At 48.2% G+C, this 19,485-nt stretch overlaps 8 protein-coding genes across 8 annotated transcripts; 5 read left to right on the top strand and 3 right to left on the bottom strand.

The window, feature by feature from the left end:
- Positions 1-21: 21 nt before the first annotated feature.
- N7529_003357 (carboxylesterase) lies at positions 22-1,755 on the bottom strand (the record flags this gene model as incomplete). Its single annotated transcript, XM_057238884.1, has 1 exon — positions 22-1,755. One exon carries the CDS (start codon positions 1,753-1,755, stop codon positions 22-24), a length of 1,734 nt encoding a protein of 577 aa, XP_057101495.1.
- Positions 1,756-2,698: 943 nt separating this feature from the next.
- Positions 2,699-3,702, top strand: N7529_003356 (uncharacterized protein; the record flags this gene model as incomplete). The annotated part of the gene is made up of 3 exons (XM_057238883.1): positions 2,699-2,895; positions 3,101-3,135; positions 3,224-3,702. The coding sequence occupies 3 exons, from the start codon at positions 2,699-2,701 to the stop codon at positions 3,700-3,702; spliced, it is 711 nt and encodes a 236-aa protein (XP_057101494.1).
- A 3,756-nt stretch (positions 3,703-7,458) lies between these two features.
- Positions 7,459-8,190, top strand: N7529_003355 (putative C2H2 finger domain protein; the record flags this gene model as incomplete). Its single annotated transcript, XM_057238882.1, has 1 exon — positions 7,459-8,190. The coding sequence occupies one exon, from the start codon at positions 7,459-7,461 to the stop codon at positions 8,188-8,190; it is 732 nt and encodes a 243-aa protein (XP_057101493.1).
- A 1,285-nt stretch (positions 8,191-9,475) lies between these two features.
- N7529_003354 (putative O-methyltransferase) lies at positions 9,476-10,262 on the top strand (the record flags this gene model as incomplete). The annotated part of the gene is made up of 2 exons (XM_057238881.1): positions 9,476-10,168; positions 10,224-10,262. 2 exons carry the CDS (start codon positions 9,476-9,478, stop codon positions 10,260-10,262), a joined length of 732 nt encoding a protein of 243 aa, XP_057101492.1.
- Positions 10,263-10,982: 720 nt separating this feature from the next.
- Positions 10,983-11,552, top strand: N7529_003353 (trafficking protein particle complex subunit 4; the record flags this gene model as incomplete). Its single annotated transcript, XM_057238880.1, has 2 exons — positions 10,983-11,122; positions 11,180-11,552. The coding sequence occupies 2 exons, from the start codon at positions 10,983-10,985 to the stop codon at positions 11,550-11,552; spliced, it is 513 nt and encodes a 170-aa protein (XP_057101491.1).
- Positions 11,553-11,796: 244 nt separating this feature from the next.
- On the bottom strand, positions 11,797-12,794 carry N7529_003352 (proteasome regulatory particle base subunit RPN10; the record flags this gene model as incomplete). Its single annotated transcript, XM_057238879.1, has 4 exons — positions 11,797-12,345; positions 12,403-12,622; positions 12,680-12,718; positions 12,769-12,794. 4 exons carry the CDS (start codon positions 12,792-12,794, stop codon positions 11,797-11,799), a joined length of 834 nt encoding a protein of 277 aa, XP_057101490.1.
- A 226-nt stretch (positions 12,795-13,020) lies between these two features.
- On the top strand, positions 13,021-14,178 carry N7529_003351 (uncharacterized protein; the record flags this gene model as incomplete). The annotated part of the gene is made up of 3 exons (XM_057238878.1): positions 13,021-13,138; positions 13,196-13,457; positions 13,515-14,178. 3 exons carry the CDS (start codon positions 13,021-13,023, stop codon positions 14,176-14,178), a joined length of 1,044 nt encoding a protein of 347 aa, XP_057101489.1.
- A 1,145-nt stretch (positions 14,179-15,323) lies between these two features.
- Positions 15,324-19,184, bottom strand: N7529_003350 (GTPase-activating protein LRG1; the record flags this gene model as incomplete). Its single annotated transcript, XM_057238877.1, has 5 exons — positions 15,324-15,779; positions 15,832-16,118; positions 16,171-17,256; positions 17,321-18,737; positions 18,795-19,184. 5 exons carry the CDS (start codon positions 19,182-19,184, stop codon positions 15,324-15,326), a joined length of 3,636 nt encoding a protein of 1,211 aa, XP_057101488.1.
- Between the last annotated feature and the right edge of the window lie 301 nt (positions 19,185-19,485).

The following is a 19,485-nucleotide window of genomic DNA, read 5'->3' as shown; positions in this document are numbered from 1 at the left end:
CAGGAATTATAACACCTGGCATTAGACTGCCATCTCTCGAAGTACTTCTGCAGAGTTCCAGAATTCACATCTCCTAGCTAGTTCTTCATAGGAATCATTGCCATACCCAATGGCTTCAGCGCCTTCGTTAGGGCCGCCGATGACTCGAAGGTTATATTGACCCTGCGAACTTTGATTCATGGCGTCGTACCAGTTGAGTGTTGTCCCAGGTCTTCCAGAAGGTTCTCCAAAAGCAGCGAAGGAAGCCCAGCTGCTGCTCATTTTCGTGGACAGCTTGAGATCCGCTGGTGAGGCCAGGAAAGAGTACCTGGTCTTTGCCTGATTAAAGACATAGGGAATATCACTGAAATGTGGAACACCGAGATAGGGGGTCCCCGCCTCAGCAAACAGTGGAGCAAATAGGGTCTGATTCAGAACGTAGAGATAGTTCGATGTCTTTTTGTCCGAATATTTATGATTCATTTGCACCATATGCAGACTTGGGCAAGAGTCCTGTGCGTCTCGAATCATTCGGCTTGCACGGAAGTACTGAGCTGAGATGTTCTTTGCGGGCATGCCGGAGAAAGATGTAACAGGGTATAGAGAAAGAACCTTATCGACGTTCCCTTCTGAAAAGGCTGGAAATTGAGAGCGAATGAACTCAACGAGATCTGTGGTTGAATTGATCGTGGTTGGGGTAAAAAATGACTGATCATCTTCAGTCCAGCCAGCTATAATGTCAATATCACGAGCAAATCGACCAGTGGTCAAAAGCATAGAAGGGCTGTCAGGAATAAAGGTCGACGGAGAGGTCGGTATAAAGGCATCAAATCCAAAACTAGTAGCGTTAAACTCGTATTCTACCGCAGCTGGGAGCAGTATGTTAAGCGGCAGTTTTCGCAGGCAAGCTAGCTCGGCCTCATTGGTGGAGGATGTGCAGTTGACTTTATTGATGAGTTCACTTGTACGTACTGCAGATATATTGCTGGCAGTGCCTAAGTCTGAAGCTGGGCTGCCTGATTGCATGATGGCCCTTTTGAATGGGGTCTTCTGAATATCACCGCCATATGCGGTTATCTGAAGGCCAACTCCAGTAGCTCCATCACTCTCTCCAAAGACAGTGACATTATCAGGGTCACCACCAAAAGCCGAAATGTGCTGCTGCACCCAAGAGAGACCGAGTCGCTGGTCAAGGAGGCCCACATTAAGAGAGTCCGTTGCGTTCAAAGCGGGTGAAGCAGCAAAGCCAAATACGCCGACGCGGTAGTTCATAGCCACGTAAATCACAGGGAACCCTTGTTGAACGGCGTTAGAGATCAAGGGGCCTGGATGGTATATTGAATCATAAATCTGGCCAATTGAATCTCCACCACCATAGATGTATGCCATGACAGGAAGCTTGGATGTGCTTGATGTATTGGTTGGTCGATCGACACGTAGAGTTAGGCAGTCTTCTGAGATGTGGGTAACATTGTCAAACAGAGCAAGTCCCTGGAGGGGAACCTTCTGCTGGGGGCAAGCTGCACCAGGCCGAGTGGCATTTATCACTGAGCCATACGGATAGCTGTATGGTTCGGGAGGTGCAAAACGATTGCGGCCACCAGTGTCGTGTGCGAAGCGTATGTTGAGGAACGACTCAATATTGCCGGCCGACGCTCCGTGAAAGCGGACTCGATTGTCCAATTCAACAATCGCATGCTTTTTGTGAGGAGCACTTGCGTGACTGCAGGCTGAAAGTAGAGAGAGAAAAATAATTGAGACAGAGATAAGCGCCATCGTTTAGGGACAAAATACTCGGTAGGTTGGCTGTCTCTAGATTCTGAACAAATTGAGAAGCATTCTCCAATAAAGGTTATGGTGGTTTATATATGTTGGACCATAAATCCCGGGCGCTTCTTGGGAGTGTGTTTTCGCAGCTGATACTGAGATAAGATTTTAAGTTGCCACTAAACCGAAAAGAGTATTCACCGCGAAAGATCCTCGAAAGATCCTCGAAACTTGGCGTGACAGTTCCAGCGGGAGGCCTAACCTTGGCCTTTTAGCCCCACACCGCGCCAGGCAGCCCTATAGCCGGCATCTTGCATGCCATTTCGGGACACTGGCCCGTCTAAACAGGGAAATGGAAGTCCCCGACTCTTCAAGCTCTCTACATGAAGACGACTGAATCAGGCGGATTTTGCAAATTTTTGATTGTCTCTACCACCCCACTTCATAGGCAGCAATTATCTCCTTATGCAAGACCATCAGACCCTCAGGCGTGCCATAACAGCCTTCCCATTTACGCCACTCACCAAAAAAAACATTACAATATGAAGGCCGTCAGATCCATTTCGGTAGTGCACTGGATGCGCGACGTTTCTTCATCGGGATGGATTTCAATTGTCCGGACAGGCAGACAACTGCAGACTTTCTTACTTTACTCACCGGTCCTTCCAAGCGTGTTGTTTGTCCAGGATTCAAAAATCATGTTCCTCACATACCCAATGAGGTTGCGGTACGCTGAAAGAATAGTCCAGAGCGAAAATAGTCGCTCATTGAGATTGAACATAATGAACTTGAACAACCTGCTGGTGGCGAAAACTACAAACAGCTCAGTCACTCTCGCGCGGCAGAGAAGTGCAAGGCACCTCGAGCGAGCTGACCATACACTATCTCGATTTCTATGCAGATCCAACTGTGCCTGTGGCGAGGATTCCTACGCCTAAAGGGATATCTAGCTATGATCCTTGCTACTCTAATTCGAAACATCATTCTGGGCCTTGTCATTGCAAGTATCTATAATCTGAAAGATAAAACCGGTAGCTTCTACGAGCATGGATCTATTCTCTATTTCGCCGTTTTGTTGAATGCCTTCGCTAGCGCACTCGAAATCTTAATCATGTGGCAGCAGCGTCCAATCGTGGAGAAGCATGTCAAGTACGCTCTATACCATTGATCAGCGGAGGCTACCAGCGCCTACATTGTGGAGCTTTCTTCGAAGGCAATGCTTGCAATCGTGTTCAACACAATTACCTACTTCTTGCCCCATTAGCGTCGAACACCGAGTCGTTTCTTGGTGTTCTCCCTTTTTCTTTTCACCACAACCTCTTCCGTTGGATAGGCCCAATATCTCGCTCTGTAGCCCAGGTTATGACACCAGCTTCGATTTTCATGATGGTACTGGTTATTTACACTGGATTCATCATTCTTATCCGAGACATGCATCATTGGTTTCACTGACTCAACTACTTGAAGACTTGTTCAGAAAAGAGCGTCGTAGCAGGCCAAGACTTTATTGAGGGAGACGCATACCTCGATACAACCTTTCCATACTACGAGTCTCACCTATGGCGATTTTTCGGTATCCTCTGCATTCTCTTCTTTGCGTTACTCTTCATGTACATTGTTTCCAGTGAGTACATCCGAGCTAAGCCTTCCAGAGGGGAGATCCTCGTATTTCACGCGGCAAAATCCCAGCATTTGCCAAAAGTCGTCAGAAAGGATGGCCCAGAGGCGGCTGTTATGCCAGAGAAGTCTGCAGTGGCCGGTAAAGCACAAGACCGGACTGCTGTTATCGTTCACCAGGCTCCAATCTTCCACTGGGATGATGTGTGCTATGGTATAAAGATCAAGGGCACTCCAAGGCGCATCGTCGGCTGCGTCCATAGCCGGGTAAAGCCTGGAACATTGACGGCCCTGATGGGTGTGACAGGTGCTGGAAATATATCCTTGCTTGACCTTTAGCTCGCTGTGTCACGATGGGCTTTATCACTGGAGACAGTTCGATCGATGGCCGACCCGCGCGATAACTGGTTCCAACGAAACACAGGATATTCTGAATAGCAAGACCTGCAACTCGAGACTAATATTGTTTGCGAAAATTTGGGTTTCAGTGCTCTTCTGCGTCAACCTGCCGATATGTCACGTTAGGATAGTATTTCCACACGCTGAAGAGATTATCCAGATGCTGGTATGGGGGATCATGCAAATGCCGTAATTAGGGTTCTCGACGAAGGACTGAATGTGGAGCAACGCAAACTTCGGACTATCGGCGTAGAGCTCGCAAAAAAGCCGGATCTGTTGCTTTTTTTTTGATGAATCGACCTCGGGCACGGACAGTCAGACGGCTTGGTCAATCTGTACTCTGATGCGGAACTTAGCCTATCATGGGCAAGCTGTGCTGTGTACAATTCACCAACCTTCGGCTCTTCTGATGCAGCAGTTTGATCGGTTACTATTCCTAGCTAAAGGAGACCGGACTGTGTACTTTGGTGAACTCGGCCAAAATATGGAAACTTTGATCAAATATTTTGAAAACAAGGGATCTTTCAAATGTCTACAGAATGTGAATCCCGCCGATTTCATGCTGGAAGTCATTGGTGCAGTGCCTGGCTCTCATGCAGATAGAGACTGGGCCGACGAATGGCACCATAGTGCTGAACGTGTTGAGTTTCACCGTCAGTTGGACTAGATGAAAGAGGAATTGGTGAAGAAGCTCGTGCCATCTCGGAGCACATGGTATGGAGAGTTTGCCATGCCGATTCGGTATCAGTTCCTGCTCTGAATTCCCCCTCATGTAACAGCAATATTGAAGATATCCCGGATATCTCTACTCTAAGGCCGCCGTGTGCATATTTCCTGCGAGTGATGATGCTTCGAATGCGGGTGTTTTAAGTGACAATCATAGCCTCTGTTCATGGGTTTCACTTTCTGGCACATGCCCACTAGTCTGCAAGGGCTGCAAAACCAGATGTCTGTAATATTCATGCTGCTCATCATCTTTCCCAATCTCGTTCAGCAAATGAAGCTAAATTTCGTGACACAGCGTGCGTTGTATGGAGTCCGAGAACGGCCCTCCAAGGTGTTCTCATGAAAGGCGTTCACATTAGCTAGTATCTTCACCGAACTGCGGTAGAATATCTTGATGTCGGTGCCTATCTTCTTCTCGTGGTATTATCCGATCGGGCTCTATCACAATGCGGAGCCAACGGACGCATTTGTCGAACGGAGCGGTGTTCTTTTCTAATCATTTCAACATTCATGATGTTCACGTCGACTTTCAGTTCCATAATTATTGCTAGGATTGAGCTACCAGAGACTGGCAGCAACGTTGCGCAGCTGATGTACTCGCTGTGACTGGTCTTCAATGGGTATGTGCTCTTTGTACATCCAAACAATTGGAACCAATTCAATCAGGTTTCTTTACGTTTAATTGCGAGCGCGTCTGATCTTTCTCAATTCTGGGTGTTCATGTATCTCATCCCCCCATTCACATATCTTGTGGCTGGGGTGCTTTCAATTGGCCTGACAGGAACCGAGGTAGATTGTTCCAACATTGAATTACTCGCAATCACATCCCCGGGGGCAGAATTGCTCCAGCTACCTGGATCCTTACGTGACCGCTCTCCATGAAAAACTGCTCAATCCAGAAGCATCGACAGACTGCAAGATCTGCTCGATATCGAGCACAGACCAGTTTTTTGCTGCTCTCAACATGTACTACTCGGACCATTGGCGCAACGTCGGGATCATGGTTGCCTATGTTGGATTCAATGTGGCTGCTGCAGTATTCCTCTACTGGCTGTTCCGGGTCCCCAAACACTAGTCGCGACAGGTCAAACGGACCTGAACACAGCCTTGTCATCTGGTCTGGGGGCGAAATTTTCTAAAATTGCTTCCAATGCCTCATTGAATTTCGATATTTCGGCAGTTTAACTATTTCCAACTTAGGATCTGCTAATCTAATTTTTAAATGATCAATGTTGGGACAAGGAACGATGTTATGCGTTGTGGGTTCATCGCGGACCAGTCAACCCCTGAACATCAGGCCACACAAACAGCCGGTGGATCCAGCATGTTTGTTATAACACCGGTCTATCAAATCTAGATTGCAGGGACTTTTGAGTCCAATAGTACAAGATGCCCCAGCTATTAGATCGAAAAGCCTGCAGGGGGTTATTATCATGACTTACGATCCTGCGATCAGCCACATACTGCAGCAGTGTGCATGCAGAAAAGGAAATCGAATTAAAAGAAATTAAATGCACATTGAGTAAACGCTTCAAGGAACATTCAGCTACTGGCATGTCCTCAGAGGTCGATCACATCCTTGAACGATCACTTAGTGTGCTGTCAGTTCACTGTCAGTCTGACCTAGCAACGCTAATAATACAAGTCAGGTAAGTCATGAGCAAAAGAAAAAGAATAAAAAAGGAAGTGATCAGCAACAGGCTAGGTCAAATTAGCTGTGCAAAAGCCACTGAGAGAAGTGAATATAATTTGTCATGGCAGATTTGGGGTCCAATTCTAAACCAACTAATCACATTGCACAATACATACTTTGTATACGAGAATATATCAAATGTAATTAGCAGTGCGATCTCCCCATTATCACATGCTGCTCAGCTTCGCTTTCATGCCCTTTATAGCATATGAAGGTATAAAGTAGATACATCTTGGACCTACCATAACGTACATGACATAGCACTGCGCTGCTTACTGCATTAGTTTTACACTCGAAAAACCATTATAGGCCTATTTAGTCCTTTTCTCCCACCTCGCCAATGTATCAAGCCGATGACCGGCTCCACTCCACCTAAACCCGGTCGGAAGAACATATCCACCATCCTATTTCCCGTTCAAATCTACAGGCTTGATGGCTCACTAGTTAGGCTGTTTTTGAGGCTCAATTTGCCCGGGTTGCACCTTTGGCACGGTCAAGCCGTTACGGTTTAGCACTCTTAATCTAGCACTCAATTGCCCACTAATATCGTTCGAAGGGAGCAGGCCAAAGGTCTTTAATTTATGACCGGACATGTCCGGTCAGATTGAAGCTTTTCTTATCTCCTCTCCCTCTACATTTCTGCTACATTCCAACTTGCTTATATTTGAATCTTCCCAAGCGACCTCCCAATTATGCATTCCTACCTTCATTCCCCAGGCCAACCTCGTATCATGCAAGTACCAGATGTTGAGCAGACATATGATGCCTGGGATCAGTCCCTGCCGACCGATCAACCTTTTTTTACTCGTATCGCGCAATTTCAATTCCCCTTCTCCCCTATGGAAGCCAGAATTCACCAGCCGCCTTATTCCCAACAGCAATGGAAAGCGGATACCTCGTGTTCAGTGCAAAATCGATCAACAGAGACACAGTCGTATGGTTATCGTGTCTCGCCATGGAACATTGGGCTATCAAACACGTCTGAACCTCAGAGCCCACGCTGTAGTAATAATAGCAGTGTGCCAACTATTAAGTACCATGCCTCCCCTCAACCCCAAGACGACGATTCCACCTTCGCTACAGATCCCAGTGTGTATTTTACGCCAGGAAATTTGAATAATATTGAGCCATCACTGCTCGTGCCTGATCCCCGCGTTTGTGAAGTACAGGCAAGCCGCCAACCTCCCTTGGAAGGATTGGGTCAGTGGCCAAGCAGCAACTCTAAATGTAACCCAACTGCAGAGACAAGATGGTCGCCTCCTATACATCAAGGCAGCATGGCTCTAGCTTCGCGCTCAAGGCCACGAGCTCTATCTACATCCCGCGTTCGCAAATCCACTGAAAATCGTACGAGATCAACACCAGGACGCCGCCGGCGCCGGGCCCTATCCGGCGTATCAAATGACGAAGAGCTACGACCATTCGTATGCAGCTTCGCACCCTACGGATGCGAAAGCAAATTCGTCTCAAAAAACGAATGGAAGCGCCATGTCACCTCCCAGCACCTCCTCCTAGGCTTCTACTACTGCGACGTAGGGAATTGCAATCCACAAGTGGACACACCAAGCAGTTCCTCGGGGTCGCCCAGATCCTATTCCACGCTTGCACCAAGCCAAGCAAACAAGTTCAACCGCAAAGACCTCTTCACGCAACACCAGCGACGCATGCATGCCCCCTGGCTCCAGTCAAAACAGCGGAGAACCCCTACAGATAGCGAGCATGCCGCCTTTGAATCCAGTCTTGAAGAAGTTCGCCAGCGATGCTGGCAAAGCATACGACAACCCCCCACGCAGAGCCACTGTGGTTTCTGTGGGGACGTGTTTTCGGGGAGTAACAGCTGGGATGTGCGAATGGAGCACGTTGGGCGGCATTTTGAGCGCACAGAGCCTGCCTGTCTTGCAGAGGAAGCAGAGGACGTTGCGCTCCGTGATTGGGGGCTCAGAGAAGGGATTTTGGCTGTGGTCAATGGGCGGTGCAGGCTAGCTTCGCTGGTTGGGGCTATGAATTGACTGTGATTCGAAGTATATTATCTTGTCTATCTCTGGAGCACTGGAGGCTTGGATTTTACATTGTATACATCAATGCCACTCCAAGTGTAAAACGGTTCTCCCCAAGCTGCTCTCGCGATAACAGGGTACCCACCACATACACCACCAGATAGCATGATTGGACCCAGGTCGCGAAGGTGCAGAACTTTGCCGTACTCTTGCATTCACAGGGAGGAGTCGAATCTTTGCGCCTGGCATACATCGAAGTCTGAAATTATAGTGTACTTGGTTCGAGTTGGGAAATCTGGTAGGGCCTTTCTCGCCAAAGAACATGGTAAGCAAAAAGTAGACGGCAGAAGGTGGAGTATGAGTCAATGTCCCAATCTAGCGTTGTAGAGCTCATATGATTTACAGTTTGATTGAGGCTATGGTCTTGTTCAAATGTCTTCGTTCTATTGAAAGGTGTATCTGAAAGAATACTGGATTGCACATTATAGGTTGACTCAGACATCTCCAATTCAATGAACTTAGGTGCCTAAGAATCCAAACAAATAGAATTGAATGTAGTGATAATCTCAAGTGCTCGCCTTGGAGATTTTGGCTTCAGATCTTACGATGAAGAATGTTGTGGAATGCAACCCTTCAAGACTCCGGGTCAGCAAACTTTTTTCCTCACTTAAGATCCAATATCTTCTTCTGGGCCCTTTGGTGTAATATCACAAGGCGACTTGGTATCAAGAAAGATACCCAGTACAATAATATCTTCTAGCTACTATACCTTCTTCTTTCGCCCACTTCGGCCGAACTCACCCAATATAGATATCGGGCCCGAGATTCGGAGTTAATTCAGTATAGGCAGAGCCAAAATAAGTGAGACAACGTCGGAGAAGAGAATTGCAACAGATTTTAACTGATTCCCGTGGGCCCAACCCGGTCCGGTGTATGGTTATTTATATGACATAAGGAGAGATATCTACCTTTTGTGGAACATAAGCCCGAGTATCCTTGACCTAATCCTCGATCTACCCTCATAACAGCCACTACGTTGTACATCTCGGAGTAATAAGCTTCGTAGTCTGCAAATAAAAAGATCCACAAGGCGAAGTCTATACGACTTTGTTCAACTTAAGTCCGATGGCGACATTTGCTGTAAGTTGTTGATCTATTATTTTTATCCACATATAAGAACCGTCACCACGTTCCCATCTCCCGAACTATACTATTTGCAAGCCTAGTATTCATTTTGGGCAATTTGATACAGTTCTCTTCCTTCTACAACTATCCTCTTGCCTCTAAATCAGCAATCATGGCCGCCAAGCCTCTTTCAGAGATCTTCGCTGAGCGAGCAGTCGAGCTGCGCAAATACATCTTCGACCAACCAGCCTCCACATTCACCAATAATCCTTGGGCTCTGGCCAACGCCATTGAAGACTTTGCCAATCAGGTTGGGCACATGATGATCTTCAGAAAGTCAAAACTCGATGTCGCTCGCGAGCAACTCCTCGCGCAGCAACCAGCACCACGAACAATCGTCGAATTCGGCACTTTCGTTGGTAAATCAGCACTCGCATGGGGTGCTATTCTGCGCGATATCCACGGTGAAACTGTACCAGAAGATGTCAATATCTATACATTTGATCCAGATGCGCAGATGGTCGAATTGACTCGCGAGTTTGTGAAGTTGGCGGGTGTTGAAGATTTCGTACATGTCTTGCAGGGGCCGGGCGCGGATTCGCTGAGGAAATTAAATGCCGAAGGCAAAGTAACCACTGTCGATATGGCATTCTTCGATCATTGGGAGAAGTTCTATGTCTCGGATCTGAAGCTGATCGAAGAATTGAAGCTCTGGCGTGTTGGGTCGTTGGCAATTGCTGACAATACTGATTTCCCCGGTGCGCCTGATTATCTCGAATATGTCAGGGCTGGTGGGAGCGGGGAGCCTGAATCGGTTAGATATCAGACAAAGTCTTTTGAGACTACTGGGAAGAGAGGTGGTCCGGTAAGTTTTGTTTCTGATGAGATTTCACAGGCATGAGGCTAACACATTATTCTAGAGTATTGTCGAGGTGAGCACCGTTATGGCACTGGAGTGAAGTTTGCCTCGTTTTGAGGGAGTTCATTTTCTTGAGATACGGTTGAATAACTTATATAGACTCAAATTGTAAATAAGAAACAAGATACATTGGTATGCCACAAGTACAGCACTATCACTTTGATACTTTACCTTTTATGTAGTTAACTAGATACCATTACCTGAAATAATTCTGTCTCTGGTATGCATGAATGCTTCTAAATTGTCAAGCTTGGTCGTAGATCTAAGCCTAAAACAAACATTCTGTAAGTCATTCGGGTCAAGTCCTGCAGGTGGTGATGATATAGTATGGAGCATATATATCTCCAAAATGATAAATCACTAAGGTCCTTCGAGTTAGATTTTGTTAATGTATCGAGCTGACTTTTCTTTGATGATGTTGATATGTTTCTCCAAAAAATCGAATATAACCAATATATTGCCTAAGTGCAGTTGTCAATGATGTAGACAGAAATCATGGTTATCCGCTCTCATTGGGCTATAGCTGTCCCCGCTTAGTGGAATAAACAGCCAACTTGAATCTCCGCGACTCCGTATTGCAACTCAACTTCTGAAGATTAGTCTTCAATTGTATCCTCAATTCTTATCCTGTCCAGGCATGCTGTGCCAGTAGCGCTCTCCGCCCCCTTACTTATCTCCGGTGACGCTGTCCGACCCAACGCCATAGCTGCTCAACATGTACGCCTTGTCCACTCGTTGAACTGTACGCATCGCAACTAACATGCCTTCTGCTGATAGGGGTGTCTTCTCTTTGATCATCATCAACAAAGCTGGAGGTCTGATATACCAGCGCGAGTTTCAGGCTGGCCTGCGCAAACTCTCCACAAATGATTACCTCGTCCTAGCCGGTACCTTTCATGGGTAAGTCACCAGGCTAGCTCTTTTGTCTCTTACAACATTATCTGACTCTGATTATAGTGTCCATGCCATCACGCGCTCCATTACACCGAGAATTCCCAACTCCCAACCGCCTCCCTCTCCTGCTACCTCCTCCCCGGGCACCGCGCCCGCTGTGTCGGGCTACTCCTATCCAAACCCAGGAGTAGCAGTGACTGGTATAGACTACCTCGAGACAGACAAGTTTCGACTGACGTGCTTCCAGACGTTGACAGGGACAAAGTTCTTATTGTTTACAGATCCCATGACCGGAAACGTGGATACCATTGTGCAGAAGATCTACGAGCTCTACGCGGACTTTGTGATGAAGAATCCGTTTTATCAGACCGAAATGCCAGTGCGATGTGAGGCATTCGACCGGCATTTGGGGGCGTGGTTGAGGGGGAGGACATAGTCCCGATCGACGATGGAACCGAGCGGAAAGGGGGTAGACATCATGACTTTACGAACTAGATAGTTACGGTTTTGTTCTTGTACTTGTGTGTCGGGATATAATTTCCGTCTCGTATAATACCAAATCACATATATTTCCCTTGCACTGTAGAATGAACCTGAAGGCCGAGTCAAAAGCACAAGACGAAACGAAGAAGTAAACGCCGGGTATGCATCACATTCATATTCAAGGCTCCAGTTGAACCTTACGCGGTGTCCATCTTGTCCTCGTCCTTCTTATCCTTGCTGCTGGACTCGCCATGGTTCTCCTCGGGAATATCGCCGAGTTGCGTCTTGCGCTCTGCTTCTTCCTGGTCACGCTTTTCTTTCTCCTGTCGATTCTTCTCGTCCTCCATCGATAAACGTAGGGCGAATGCCAACTCGGGGTCGTTCTCGGCAGCATCTTCGAATCCGAATCCACCAGCCTCGCCCTCGCCACCTCCACCACCGACTTCGGCATCTTCGCCAGCCAGAATGGGGGTCATCTGCAGCTGGTCACTGAGAAGATGGGGGCCCGGTGGAATGATGGCGAGGTGGGAACCATCTCCACTCTTGACATTTTCAACGAAAGCCTCAAGCTTCTTGGTCTGGTCGGATTCCAAGTCTCCGAAAGCTACCACATCAATCGAGACATTGGTCTTCTTCATCTTCTTGGCCAGCTTCACGAGGGTCTTTTCGTCTTCTTCGATGGGCGAGCAGGAGAATACGATGATGCGTTGACGCTGCGACTTCTCCATACGGTGCTTCAAGGCCAACTAAGATAACATAAATGTCAGCAGTTGAAAGCTTGGTAATCGGCCTGGGGAACTCACGGCTGCAACCTGGATGCTCGAGCTAAGATGAGATGTGCCGTGGATTTTTGTTGCGTGTAGTCCGGCCAAGATTGCACCAAACTCAGGTGTGAAAGTCGACAGCACCTCGGGACCCTTGCCGCCCATGCTCATAAGACCGACAGCTGACTGAGGGTTTACACGCATCTTTGCACTGTGGATGATGCTAACAGCATCGACTTGAGATTGCCACCGAGTCGATCTGGTATAATTAGATGCTATTCACAGATAAAACGATACCATAGTTGAGTTTACTCACGTGTAGTCTCCATTGCGACTGCTTTCGCTGTTGTCGACACTGGAGCTTCGGGTTAGCAGAAGAAGCTAGGTCAGGGAACAATGACAAACATGATCATAGTAGCTTCCAGCGTCATGACGGGCAGAGTCTAATGGAATCAAATGTAAAAAAGAAGAGGTAGCGAATGAAAAGGAGATCGGCGTAATGGGAGATGAAGACGGATGACGAAGGCGAGGTGGAAGCTGTATTCTGCCACTGAACTCCGCCCACACGGCTGTTTGTTGTGGTTCAAGGGCTCCTTGCTCCGCACGTTAACCTTGACTTTGACACATCCCACCATTGTATCCCTTGAACTATTCACAATGCCCGCTAAGCGCAAATCTGATCAAATGGACACTACGCCTACGGGCAGTCCTACCAAAAAGATGCGCATGACACAAAAGCAGAAGCAAGCGCTGATGGACAACCTACAACTTGAAAGTGAGTGGGACTGTAGATAGACTAAATAACTGAGCCATGACACTAATTTGATTCCAGTCACTGAGCGGGCACGTAAACTTCGTGCTCAATATGCTCTTCAGGCGAACGATCTCCGCGCGCGCATTGAGCGACGCGTCAACCGGATCCCGGTCTCATTACGCAAAACCAACATTGGTGAATTACTCGAAAAGCACAATGCTGCCTTGATCAAACAACAAATTGCATCGCCTTCCCGGAAATACTCACCTGCTAAAATGTCGCGTAACATCAGCAAATCTGTGGACCCAGAAGCACGCGACGGCAGATCACGGAGGGGAAGGTATGATATCTTACACACTTGACCGAATTCCTTTTTTTTTATTGACATTATGTACAGCTATGAAAACCTCTACTCCGACAAAGAAAATGCTCCTGCCAGTGGCGAGCCTGAAGGGCTTAAGAACCCCAAGCGTCGTGTGAAGCCCGCCGCAGCAGGCGGTGCCTCGCGCGTGGTGTCCCAGGAAGTACGAGGCAACGAGAATCGGATATTGTCTCCTAAGTCGAACAATTCCCGAACTTACCCACACTCACCCTTCCGTGCGTCCCCAGAGAAGGGTCAACCATCGTACCTGTCACGTCCCACCTCACCATTGAAGCAGTCTAGCCCACTGCGATCGCGCGGTGCTACGGTCTCCGCCGCCGGGAAGGACCAGCGACCCCCGTCTCATGCTTCAAGGCCGACAAATCGTGCCGCCACGGGACCCAAGACTACTCGCTCGCCATTACCACGTCCTGCAACCCGGCAGGGTGAGCGCAAGAATAGTACAGGATCTACGGCTTCTTCAGGCACCACTGTCATTAAGCCCACGCGCACTGGTGCTGGCGCAAGAAAGGCAACAACAACCTCTACTGCAGCGGCTGCAAAGAAGCCAGCTCCTCGCTTGCAGGCTGCATCAGTGGCAGTAAAAAAGACTGCCACCACTGGCACAATGCGCAAGACTACTGCCCCAGCTGCGACCGAAACCGCAACTAGAACTCGAGCTCTGCGCAAGCGGATCTAGAGATGACCGGATAGACACATGTCTTGCTTTATTGGAGTTGAGTGGGCATTTGAGCGTGAATGATTGCAGACTGCAACGAACATATTGGGCCTGGACGCTGTGTTCCTTTTTTATTCTTGGCGTGATATCATAATAGGTGTTTTCCGTTCATCCTTGCCTCAGCCATACTTATGCTGATGGCCTTCGCTTGGTTAAATTTTTTTGAATGAACTTTTTCTTTGGATCAATCGCTGTCTTTTTGGCGATCACGATGGTCTTCCATTTTGGTTATAAACTGGTTCAGTTGGCTCTGTCGATGATACGTTCTTGTTTGAGATTGAATATACGTTGTCGAAGAATTTAATTGTCCTTATCCTGTCCTCATCCTGAATAGGTGTTGGCATGAACTCTATGAGATGACACTTGAGACTACAAATATGAAAACCATGGGAGATAATGCAAACTAATTTTATGTTTGAAATAAGCGTATAAGTAGGCTCAAAATACCTAGCATTCAATGGCCTATCTATGAAAAGCAATCTAGTCTGGAAGACTAGGTAGTGAAGCCCAATGAAGAAATTGAAAGTCAATATGGGTACCAACTACATAGGACTCAGCACAGGTATCATTGCAATCATGCTGATTGAAAAAAGAGAAAGGAAAAAAGGCTCCAGGGCACTTGCAAGGCCAAGGGGAGAATAATAAGAAAGAAGAAAAGAAAAAAAAGGGGTCTAGGTAAAGCCGGAGCCTGGCCCACAGGGAAAAGAGCACAAGCTCATAGAAAACTTGAAAGAATGGAAAGCAGGACATTTATGGGCCAAGAGGGACAGGTATGGGTATGGCTGATCCCTTGAATCAGATGCAGATAACAAAACAGAAAGTAAGGCATCGTAGCCCCTATAGATATGAGAAAACAACAAACCAATAGCAACCAGGTTGATCGCTTTTGGGGGAATTTTCAAGGGAGGAAAATGGGAAACAACTCCGTCAACCAGACCTATCAGTCAAGACAAAAAAAGGAAAGAAAAAAGAACGCTAAGAAGTCTCCAAAAAACGAAAACACTCCGCAGAGAATGAATCAGATGGACAAATGCAAGAGGTCAGATAATGGCTAGTCACAGTATTGCAGCTGTGCAAGAATAGAAGAATAAAAATGGGGACTCTGTCTATCCAGTTACGCCCATAGCACCTGGACTCGGACGTGGCCGATATGCCACATTTTGTGACTGGCCTTCGGGGGTCCCGGCATTTGGCTGGCTGCCATTGCTGGTGCTGCGGTTGCGGGGGTACGCTTTGGGAGGAGGAACCAAGTCTAGTCCAGCTTGAGCATTGGCACTGGACGAGTGAGCGTGTCCACTGGGTCCTGGTACGTGGCGAACCGAACTTTGCATTTGCCAGGCTGCGTCCTGCGTGGGATCGGTCTCGATGCGTGCAGAGGCCGGTGTGCTGTTGTTTCGATTGGGAGTTGTGATTGTGAATGTTTCGCCACCGTTCTCTGGCCCCTGTGAGAAACTCCCCCGAGTAATATCACCATAGCGTTTGAGGATTTCCTTCGTCGTTGGTTCGGAATTCTCCTTGAATAGAGTTGGATCACTCATAATTGATTGGAGGTCTTCCGGAATCTATCAAAAGACTTAGCATGATATTGGCATGGGCAAGACGCGAGTGACTTACCTCGCACAGAGCATCATTATACGTGATAAGGGCATTTACAGCCTCGATAGACAAGAAGCTCTCTTCCACGGTGCTGTTTTTGGCGTTCGGGTAAAGAATGTTAGGTGTCACAACAGTGGCAAGATTGTGAATGTCCATCTTGCTTCCAGAGTCCTCATCGACATGTGAGAATGACGACGTCCAATTCAAGAACGCAAATAGAACTTCCATCGTGTCACGGTGAGCTTTAGGAAGCAAGCAGCATGTCAAATGCAACAATCGTCTTTGCTTCTCAGGGTCCTCAAGTTCTGTGAGAAGTTAGTTTGCTGGACAGAGAGTTCGACAAAAGCTTTAACTTACTTTGAGAAATGACAAACAATTTGTGGAGCTTGAAAGTCAAGAGTGGATCAGGCATCTCGCGGAGGAACTTCTTCAAAAGAGCTGCAATCTGCACGGGAGTTTCCTTCGTTAAATCCACAGATTCATACTTGGTATCGATGAGCTCCGATGTATCCTTCAATCGCCTGATGTTGCCATTCTTTCGGAAAACACCCTCCACAGACATGTCCATCTGTCGCATGGCTGAGACAGCGTCGTCGACTAAGGTCGGGATACGGAGCGCACCCGGACAAACGCCGTGGCTTGACTCTGTACCCTCCTTCTCAACTAGGTAGTTCAATTCGACACCAAACACACCCTTCTTTTTGGCGCCCTTCTTGTTATCTTTGAATGCACGCCCAAATATGTTCCATATCGTGGGTTTCCGGGACTCAATCAGAGACAGCAGCTCTTCCATGTTGAAAAAGCCTTCCACCAAGGGTGCCATCTGTACGACGGCAACGTGGCGGACGATGAAGTATTCCAAAGCAGTGAGTTCTGAAAAGTATCGCTTGGTCCGGGTTGGCTCCATGAGTGCCTCCAAGTTTCCACTCGATACTTCGCGCTGATGGCCGCGATTGTATTTGAGCATTGGCTCGGATCCGCCGACGAGCTTGTGTCCAGCATGCCTGAAGGCGTTAGGTCGCTGCTCCTTTGCTTGTTCAGCCGCAACAATTCGCGGGATGTCATCCAGCGTCAGGGCATCCTGGGTGCCAAACGTCAGATCAGTGCGAGTCTCCCCGTTGGCATCCCTTTCCTCAACAATTTGGAAGCCAGGGCCCCTTGGATCACTGCCATCATTGCCAGACGACCCAGGCCGAGCACTTCTGCCTTCTGGTCCGTCAATGATTCTAGATGCGCGGGCTCTCTTATATGTTGTAGATAATGTGCGCTCGTTGCGGATTGAGCGCAGTCGGCGCATCTCGCCGACTGTCTGCTCTAGTGATGTTTCTTCCATGCCCTCCCGCGAGGCACCACCATATGATTGCGAGCGGGCGTTCGCCCGGCGAACTTCGGGACTGACTCGGTGGCCATCCTTGTTCGCATATTCATTGAGATTGGGATCGTCTGAAATGATAAATCAAGTTAGACAAACTGCCAGCAGCCTGAGGGCGATATGAGAGAATCTTACCTGACGAATGAGGCAAGGTTCCTCCGGAACGGAGTACGGCGAGGAGCCGTGCGAGTGCCACCTTGAGCAGGAAAATGAATTGCTGCAGCTTTGAAACTGGGACAAAACCGCCCTGAACGGCAGAGCCAAGGTTTTGCTGATGAGCGCAGTCATCACAATAGGCTTTCTCTTCGCTCTCGCTCCAGAGTGCGTCTTGAAGATCAGTGGTCAAGTCCTTCTCGCACACAGTGCATGATAGATGGGGTGGCTTAGTGTGCCAGCGGCTCTGCCCAAGCAGAACACACTCATCGTCAATTGGCTCTTTGCATGAGATACAGCAATCTGAGAGTTGATCTGCCAGGCCCTCCACTCCGGCCATGAGGTCGAGCGGAGCGTTCTCATCTTCTATCTCCGCAAGTGACTCTAGATCACGCAGATGCTCCAGGAAGTTATGTAAACCGTCAGGCGCAGACTTCTCTCGTTCGAGTTTGAGTGCACCTTGTAGACCGATGCGGATCAGGAGTTTGAGGTAATGCGCAAGACCCGTCACGAGAGACAGAAGCTCCTGGGTTACGCCGAGTTTGCGCACACCTGTCTCTTGAGTCTTGGACAACAACGCAAAGAAGGCAACAATTTTCTTGCAAAGCAGTTTGGCTTCACGGCCATAGGAGAGTTCTGTGGGGGAACCATTAGCTTCTAGCCCGGATGAAACAAAGCCACCCGTGCAAAACTCACCTTTTAGCTCGTGGGATTTAATATAATTTGCTAGTTGATCAACTGCACCAAAGAGAATTTCCACATGACCGATGAAGCGTTTGGCGACCAAAACACCGTCAATGTAAGCCCCATTGCTGACATGAAGCAGCATATCAGAGATACACGCAGCGGAAGATTCCTCGAAGGTGGAGAGGGTGTTCCAGATGTTGAATACTTTCTCTTCCATAATGTCTTCCTCGTCACGAATCTGCTTGCGTTCTTCCTCACTGGCGTCCTCATCCACTGGCGGTGGCTCCCATGTTTGACCCGCCGGGGATAATCGGACGTTCCAGAATTTATGGATCATATAACATTCGGGGTGCCAGTGTTGATTTTGACCATTGCGGAAGATCTCAACGAACTGTTTCAGAATCGCGGTATGACACCCATGGCACCGCTGTGCAAATTGGGTAGAGTAATGAAAATGACAGTAGACCTTGCTCTCATGTTCGTAATATGAGTCCTGGGCACCGAATACGGTCGGACAAACGGAACAGGTGAAGTGCTCTATATGGTACTTCCGATCTAACGCAGTGATGTATGATCCACGCAGTGCGCCACCGCAATCGTGGCATAATAGGCCCAGTCGTCTAAAGTAATCGGTCTCGCAAAGCGGAAATTGGCAGTTTGCATCTTCGGAATCGATGGGGAAAAACTTGGAAGCAACAATTTCGCCGCAGTCCTGGAACAGATAGGATCAGTCAAGGATCCAAACAGACCAGCAAGGACGTAAACTCACTTCGCACTTAAAACACTCTAAATGGAAAGTACCGCCCAGCGCTCGAACGAACTGGCCGGTGAGAGATTCACCGCACTTTTGACACAAGCGCGACGAGCCACCTGGTGACTTGGTTTGACGCCCATTCACTCGTGATCGATCTCGGGGGGCCGAGCGATCGCGATATCCGGCCTGGTCGGGTCCCAGTCCACGACTTGAGCGCCCTTCTTCGACTGGTGTAATCGGGCCTGCCGTTCGTGTTGACGGTGATTCAAACGGAGGAATCAAGCTGTCTTCGGGAGAGGTGGGTGTATTTTTGCTATAGTTAGTCCCATAGCCAGAGGTGTCGACGGTAGGACGGCCACTGGGATTGCCTGCGACCAGGCTAGCTGGTAGTCCACCGGGGGGCATCTTGGTCCCCCGTCAGAAAGGAAAGGATGGGGTTGCTGGATTGAATCACGCCAAATGCATGCAAAGAATCGAGGTTGGGAATCAAGGCTAGGATGGGAGTGTTCGGGTTGACGGTACGGGTTCACAGATTGGCGATAAATTGAAGATGAGTTGGGCGCGTACGGCAGTCTGATTCTTTAATTAGAATATCATGCCTTGACCGAGTTGACCTTCACAAGTGTACTCACCCTCACGCCATGTAGCTAAGACACGCGGGGCTGTATTTGGGGAATGAGAGAGTAATGCGCAATATGAGACAGGT

The sequence above is a fragment of the Penicillium soppii genome (assembly GCF_028829465.1).
Source record: "Penicillium soppii strain IBT 18220 chromosome Unknown utg000003l, whole genome shotgun sequence".
In the NCBI taxonomy this organism is placed as follows: Eukaryota; Fungi; Ascomycota; class Eurotiomycetes; order Eurotiales; family Aspergillaceae; genus Penicillium; species Penicillium soppii.
Note: the sequence above shows the minus strand (reverse complement) of the source record. Positions and strands in the feature narration are given on the sequence as shown.